The 8,486-nt window shown below is 44.0% G+C and overlaps 1 protein-coding gene across 1 annotated transcript; it reads left to right on the top strand.

The window, feature by feature from the left end:
- The first annotated feature begins 2,469 nt into the window (after window positions 1-2,469).
- Window positions 2,470-4,687, top strand: LOC136458540 (cytochrome P450 CYP72A616-like). Its single transcript, XM_066458490.1, has 4 exons — window positions 2,470-3,060; window positions 3,170-3,414; window positions 3,577-3,967; window positions 4,064-4,687. Exons 1-4 carry the CDS (start codon window positions 2,530-2,532, stop codon window positions 4,487-4,489), a joined length of 1,593 nt encoding a protein of 530 aa, XP_066314587.1. The 5' UTR covers window positions 2,470-2,529; the 3' UTR covers window positions 4,490-4,687.
- Window positions 4,688-8,486: the final 3,799 nt, after the last annotated feature.

The raw sequence follows: 8,486 nt of genomic DNA on the forward strand, positions 1-8,486 counted from the left end.
ACTCTGATCTTTATTCGGATTCTGGTTTCTTGTTTCGTGTATTTTTAGTTTCCTTTACTTTTTTGTTCCGGTGAGACACAAATTCACGTGCAGTCTACCGTATCAAACTAGAAAAAACTAAAATTCCAACAATTTAGAGCATCTCCAAAAGATTTTTTATTTTTTCCTAAATGTTAGGATTATGAATTTTGGTGAAAAACTATCCTCCAACAACTTATCTAAATGGTTATCCGAACATAGCCATCTTATATTCAAGATTTTTCTCTAGCCAAAAATAGAAGACGAGAATGGCTCTCTAGACTGCTTACGAGATATAGAAAAACTACTGGAGAGTGAAAAAATATAAAAACAATTTTTATTCAAATGATTCTTCAAAATAGTGATTAGAGAGTGAAATTTAGAGAGGCCAGATGCTCTTGTATGCATGCGGCCACCCAGCCAATGAGCATGCCAATTAATAGGCCACATGCATGGTCTATACAAGACTCCATGCAGCGCACGTATCGCCCTCCGGATCGCCCAGAAAACAACCATGCCAATGCCACATAATGCCACGTAATCAAACACGTGGATAGTATAATAATTAATATTATGATATATTTACGAATAAATATTGCTGTACTTCGCAACGTGAAAGGACACTATCATATTAATACAAACCTTAACTTATATTATGGATTCCATGGTAATTAAAAAAAATAAATGATAGCTTTAAAAATTTATAGAAAAGAAAAACATAAATAAATTGTAGAATTTTCGTTGTTGTGTTTCCAAAATTTCATGAATATTTTATGATTTTTTCCGATGCAACGCACCGGTATATTTGCTAGTAATTATAATTTACAAAAATAATAATTTCAACTTAGCTTGAGGGCAGGGCGGAGGCAGGTATTTTGCAAGCTTTGGCTGTTGCCATACCTAAAACTTGTATAAAATACTAAATATATGTATTATATATACCAGTAAATACATAAAATACATACGCCAATACAAGCCAACTAGTCTGACTCTGTACTCTGTTGGTTGTGGTCTTCTGGACCTTCTGGTGATGCGCTTGTGGCCTGCTGGGCTCCCCTTGATGGGCCTCAATTACCACAAGTCCAGCGCCGTGAAAACTAGACGCGTACGCGGTGGCCGGCCGGCGGATGGCGGCGTGGCGTGACGACTTGACGCGGCCGGCGGACGCTGCAGTGCAACGATGGCACCAGAAAAGAAGAGCAAATATGTGATGAAAGGTATTTTACATTGATCGAGGCTTATTCAAGGGACTTGATCTTGCTGAAATTAAGAAAAAATTGAAAAGAAAAATAGAAGAATCATTGCCAATGTCTGTACCCAAATAAAGCTTTATTATGGGTATGTATTTGTTCCAACATCTTGAATAAAAATATACTTCTTATGACTCGATCTCTAGGTTGCTAATTCATGGTTTACCTATGTGTCTATGTTTTGCGGATCATCTCTAGGTTGGTCTAGTTAACATAGATGGTAAATTTGTGGTCAATCATCTATGTAATCTTCTCGCAAAAAAAAATCATCTATGTAATCTTCATTTAGTGAGGTATTTTAAGTGCCAATGTTTTACTTTTGGATTTCTGTTATATTAGTTAATCACAAAGTAATATACATATTTAGATAACGTAATAGTGTGTCCTTGCATAGTTGATAGTTATATTATACATGTTTGACCTTTATAAGTCCGCCACACCTGGGAAACATTCCTGCCTCCGCTTTGAGGGTAGAAAATGTATATCAACTAATCGGATTAAGATCTGAAAAATCAAAATATAGACTTTTGGCATCTTCACAAGAAACGTAAGAACCACTATAGGTTAAACTAAGGTTTTAACTAACTGCATATTCAAAATAAATATAGGTGCCTTCCAAAGATCAACAAATTATGAATACAGATGAAAAAGCATATAGATTAGTAGATAAGTTTATTAGAACTACATAGTATCGATTATGCCAATTGTGGTACAAATAAATAAAATGAAAAAAAAATGTTCCAACTAATATAAGTAATTTTTATATTACGTATAGGTATTAACATAAATCAACATCTAATGCCGAGCATGTGGGGGACTAGTAATTAAAAATAGGAAGATAAGATGACAGTCTGACTTTGCCCTGCTTCGAAGTCAATGCAGTCTTAGAGACAAACTCTGAGCTCATAGCAACAGCCAACAGGAGGAAGCAGCGAGGAAATGGCCGGTGCGCCGTCCGCGGCCCGATCGGGTGTCATTGCCCCTACTCCTCACCAATCCAATGTTTCATATTCGCATCGCAATACCTTCTCCACCAAGTACCTTCGGAGCAAGGCATGGGCATGGCTGACCAGATTGCCATCAGTCTCGCACTCACCTTAATTAACAAATGAGCACAAGAGACTAGTTCAGCCAAAGCGGCACCTCTATTTAACCTGACCCCAAATGCCGTACCATACCCATCTCAAGTCAAATCCACTCGATCGCACTAGCTTACAATTACAGTCTCTTTCTTATACCACTCTATCTTCTCGTCAGAGCAATGGTTCTTGAAGCGTCGTTTGCCGCTGCAGCCTCAGTGCCATGGATCATCCTGCTCGTTGGTCTCACAAGCCTGGTGCTCCTGTGGCAGGCCGGGCGGCTCCTGCACCAGCTGTGGTGGCACCCTCGGCGTCTGGAGCGCGCGCTGCGTGCACAGGGCATCCACGGCACGTCGTACCAATTCCCCGCCGGCGACCTCAAGGAATACGGCCGACTGGCCAAGGAGGCCTGGTCTAAGCCCCTGCCGCTGCGTTGCCACGACATCGCACAACGGGTCACGCCGTTTGTGCATCAGCTTGTCCAGGAGCACGGGAAGACGAGCATGTCTTGGTTTGGCCCCAGCCCCAAGGTGACCATCGTCGATCCTGAGCTGGCCAAGGACGTGCTGTCCAACAAGTTCGGCCACTTCGAGAAGCTCAAGTTCCCGGCGCTGTCCAAGATGCTGGGCGGCGGCGTGGCCAGCCACGAGGGTGAGAAGTGGGTCAAACACAGGAGGATCCTCAGTCCTGCTTTCCATCTTGAGAAGCTCAAGGTACACACAAAACTTCTGATACGATGCTAATTTCGTTTCCTTTTCTTGTATATATTATTGCATCATGTAATTGATTCTTGGAATGAATTTGTTACTGCGAATTGTGCAGCGCATGCTGCCAGCGTTCTCTGCGTGCTGCGAAGAGCTGGTAAGCAGATGGGCGGAGTCCCTCGGCTCTGACGGTTCGTGCGAGCTGGATGTTTGGCCTGAGCTGCAGAACCTCACTGGAGACGTCATTTCTCGCACTGCGTTCAGCAGCAGCTACCATGAAGGAAGAAGGATTTTCCAGCTACAAGCGGAGCAAGCTTCGCTTGTCATGACGAACATTCGAAAGATTATGATTCCTGGTTACATGTGAGTTAGTACTGCTTCAACTTCCTTGCTGTTTACCACTGATTAAACAGTTAACTGGGAACATTTTTTTTCCTCAAACGTAGACTCTGATTATCGAACAATTTAGTTCTCCTGTATACTAAATAAAATAAAATGTTTACGGATCGGGTTTACCTTTGCCAGGTCCTTGCCTACGGCAAACAACAGAAAGATGCGCAGAAACAACAAAGAGGTTGAATCAATTCTGCGAGATATAATTGGGAAAAGAATTCAAGCAATGAAACAAGGCGAGAGCACCAAAGATGACTTACTGGGTCTATTGCTGGAGACAAACATGAAAGACACAGACGGGGATAATAGCCAATCCACCGGCATGGGGATGACGATCCAAGATGTCATCGAGGAGTGCAAGGTATTCTATTTCGCAGGAATGGAGACCACGTCAGTGCTGCTCACATGGACAATGGTTGTACTCAGCATGCACCCAGAGTGGCAGGACCGTGCGAGGGAGGAAGTCCTTGGCCTGTTTGGTAAAGACAAGCCCGAGTACGAAGGCCTAAGCCGCCTCAAAATCGTGAGTACTTCTTCAGATTACTTGTTCTTTTTCCTGCTGGTAGCTACAATGCAAAAAAATATGTGTAATAAAATGGCAACGTATATGGCCGTGCAGGTGACTATGGTCCTTTATGAGGTTCTCCGGCTGTACCCGCCGGCCATTTCTTTCGTCCGGAAAACATACAAGGAGATGGAGATCGGCGGCATCACCTACCCCGCTGGCGTGATCTTGGAGCTGCCCGTGCTCTTCATCCACCATGACCCAGATATCTGGGGAAGCGAAGTGCACGAGTTCCGGCCCGACAGATTCGCCGAGGGGATCTCCAAGGCCTCCAAGGACCCGGGCGCGTTCCTCCCGTTCGGCTGGGGGCCGCGCATCTGCATCGGCCAGAACTTCGCGCTGCTAGAGGCCAAGATGGCGCTGTGCATGATCCTTCAGCGGTTTGAGTTTGGGCTCGCGCCGTCGTATACTCATGCGCCGCATACAGTGATAACAATGCATCCTATGCATGGTGCGCAGCTTAAGCTCAGAGCAATATGAGCCCGACATGATGTTCGTCATAGTGGTCTTGTTATCGTAGATGTAACATTAGAAATCAAATAATGGGCCTTTCCGTCTTAATGTCGGATGTAGAAATCTTCACATAGGGACTTTGTGCTTTTCATGTATCATTGGTGCTTTATTAGTTTTGTTTCTTTATTTACATTATAAACATGTGGATTTGTATCTTACATATATGCATTGTTACTTGTTAAAATGTGCTTACCATATTAAGGGTGTCCCCAACAGTCTCAAACCACTAGTTGACTTGTACGTGAGAGAAGAAATAAAAACAAAAAAGAATGAAACCGATGGAGAGCAACAAAAGAGCTGTGTGTGTGAGAGAGTCGTTAGGTTCCATGACATCTTGTAGAGAGAATTTCTTATTTGACACTGAGAAAATGAGTCGTTCCTTTCTTGGCTCTGAAATTTTCTTTGTTCCCTATTTGACACTCACTTCAATTTTCGTTCCTAATTTGACACTGCCATCAAATTCGTTAGCTAACGGTGTTAACTGGTCGTTAAAAAGACATTTTTGCCCCTAGAAAAAAAACGACGAAGCAAATTTGAGAGGAAAAAAAACCTGCGCCTTTTTTTTTTGTAGCTGGGCGCATGTATCAGAGGCGGGCATAGATTTTTTTTCTCTCAAATTTGCTTCGCCGTTTTTTTTTCTAGGGGCAAAAATGTCTTTTTAACGGTCAGTTAACACCGTTAGCTAACAGATTTGACGGCAGTGTCAAATTAGGAACGAAAGTTGAAGTGAGTGTCAAATAGGGAACGAAGAAAATTTCAGAGCCAAGAAAGGAACGACTCATTTTCCCAGTGTCAAATAAGGAATTCTCCCCATCTTGTATCCCGTCGCCAACGAGTTGTCTTTCTGCACCCTCTTTCCTACATATTAATTAGCAGCAAGCAAGCTCCGAGTAAAGATGGCAATGTGTTTCTACCCGATGGGTATTTGCTCAACCAAACCCATGCCCATTAGGATAAATCGTACCCATTAAGAATCACATGCCCATGCACGGTACAACTCTGTGCCCATACCCATGCCCATGCGGGTATTGGGTACCCATGGGTACCCGAGAACATATGTAAGATGTGACTTCATGAAAATGAGCATATCACAAATTTACATTCACAACCAGCCAGCCAAGAACACAAGACAAATAAACAATAATCCACTGCATAAGTGTTTTAAATGTTCAAGTGTTAAACTCATGATTAAATGATCAGATATAATCACCAGCAGCAACGCACATAGGCACATAGCAGCAGGAATGTCAGTCATCTCATCCAGACTAACCAACTTGGCCACTCACAATCCCACCGGCCACCACAACACTAAGAAGTGGCGGAGCTAGCCAAAGAAATGAGGTAGGGTGGACCGCTATCTACATATAGTGAATTTCACCGATATATCGGTCTAACTATGTATATACATCGTATATATGTCGGTTTATCACGTACCAATTATATTCTAATATGTAATTCAACAAACAAATGGTACAGAAGAAGTTGGAACACGGTTACCTTTCATATGAAAAAGACATAAGTAGAATTTTTGTTCCATAGTCTTGATAATTAACCATGTCCATACATCAAATGATAAAAAAGCATAAACAACCTGCAAATAAAATAAAATTAGTAATGACTATTGAGTAAGTGACAAATGAGGCAATATGTAAAAAAATGTCAAACATAGTAGGAAAACATACCGATCCTAAAAAAAATGTCAAGCATCGCTTCTGGCTCAATGGAGTTGGAGTTGGAGTTGCCGGCTTCTGCCTACCCGTGCCTCTACCGGCTCCAGCTTCATCTCTTCCCCCCACGGCTTCATCTCCTCCCCCATCCATCAGCAGTCAGCGCCGGCAGACCGGAAGTCCAGCCGGTGGCCGCTCTGTGGCTCGGGCCTCAGCCCTCGGGCGCAGCGGCACTGCGGGCTGCGGCAGCCGGCAGGCGGTCGGCGGAGGTTCGGAACAGCGCGGCCGTGCGGGCGCGGAGGCGGACAGCGGAGGCAGGGAGCGAGGCGAACCGAGCCGAGCGAGCACGATGCGGCAACGGGATGGGGCATAGCCACGCAGCGCCGTATGGTGCTTGCCCTACTAAGGCTCTGGGCTGCACGATGGGTGGGCGTGGGCCATTGGGCCTTGTTGGCCAGACGGCCCAGCAACGTGGACTCCCTCTGCTTCACTGATTCGCTCAACTCCCGTCGCCGCCGGCCTCTGCTACGCTCGGAGTCGGAGCCTCAGACCTGCGCCGCCGCCAGAGATGAGGGTCGTAGATGTGGTGCTCGCCGGAGGCAGTGCCGGCCCTAAGGGTAGGCCATGAGGTGCGACGGCCGAGGGCCCAAGCGGATGAGGGGCCCAAGCCCAGGTATACAAATTCTTAGGTCCTATAGTCCATTAGGCATTAGCAAACTAATAAAAAGAGAGACAGAACTGGTTAGGCGGTCAAAAAATACAACATTGACATTTCTTTCTAGTTTTCTTTCCCCACGGCCCTCAGGTAGAGAGGAGGCGAGGAGTCACGCTGCACACAACACACTCTGATCATGAGTTCGAGACGCGCGCCTTACACGCGCGGAGCTGGCGAGCCGTGCCGCCGCGAAGAGCTAGAATACCGGAGACACGGATACAATGCACGAGGACGGCGACCAGGCAGGGCTCCACGACGACGACATCTTGATTCTTTGCTTCTTATGAATTGCGATCACCGATTAGTTGTTTAGGCCCAAGGTATTTTTTTCTTTTTATTTTTAATTCAAATTAATTATTTGTATAGTATTACAGACTTCTAGTACTTTATACCCATATAGTCATATTTTTCTCCTAGTATACTCATGCGCCGCATACAGTGATAACAATGCATCCTATGCATGGTGCGCAGCTTAAGCTCAGAGCAATATGAGCCCGACATGATGTTCGTCATAGTGATCTTGTTATCGTAGATGTAACATTAGAAATCAAATAATGGGTCTTTCCGTCTTAAGGTCGGATGTAGAAATCTTCACATAGGGACTTTGTGCTTTTCATGTATCATTGGTGCTTTATTAGTTTTGTTTCTTTATTTACATTATAAACATGTGGATTTGTATCTTACATATATGCATTGTTACTTGTTAAAATGTGCTTACCATATTATGGGTGTCCCCAACAGTCTCAAACCACTAGCTGACTTGTACGTGAGAGAAGAAATAAAAACAAAAAAGAATGAAACCCATGGAGAGCAACAAAAGAGCTGTGTGTGTGAGAGAGAGTCGTTAGGTTCCATGACATCTTGTATCCCATCGCCAACGAGTTGTCTTTCTGCACCCTCTTTCCTACATATTAGCAGCAAGCAAGCTCCGAGTAAAGATGGCAATGTGTTTCTACCCGATGGGTATTTGCTCAACCAAACCCATGCCCATTAGGATAAATCGTACCCATTAAGAATCCCATGCCCATGCACGGTACAACTCTGTGCCCATACCCATGCCCGTGCGGGTATTGGGTACCCATGGGTACCCGAGAACATATGTAAGATGTGACTTCATGAAAATGAGCATATCACAAATTTACATTCACAACCAGCCAAGAACACAAGACAAATAAACAATAATCCACTACATAAGTGTTTTAAGTGTTCAAGTGTTAAACTCATGATTAAATGATCAGATATAATCACCAGCAGCAACGCACATAGGCACATAGCAGCAGGAATATCAGTCATCTCATCCAGACTAACCAACTTGGCCACTCACAATCCCACCGGCCACCACAACACTAAAAGTGGTGGAGCCAGCCAAAGAAATGAGGTAGGGGGCACGGCTATCTACATATAGCGAACTTCACCGATATATCGGTCTACCTATGTATGTATACCGTATATATGTCGGTTCATCATGTACCAATTATATTCTAATATGTAATTCAGGAAACAAATGGTACCGAAGAAGTTGGAACATGGTTACCTTTCACATGAAAAAGACATAAGTAGAATTTTTGTTCCATAGTCTTGA

The sequence above is a fragment of the Miscanthus floridulus genome, chromosome 6 (genome assembly GCF_019320115.1).
Source record: "Miscanthus floridulus cultivar M001 chromosome 6, ASM1932011v1, whole genome shotgun sequence".
NCBI lineage: Eukaryota > Viridiplantae > Streptophyta > Magnoliopsida > Poales > Poaceae > Miscanthus > Miscanthus floridulus.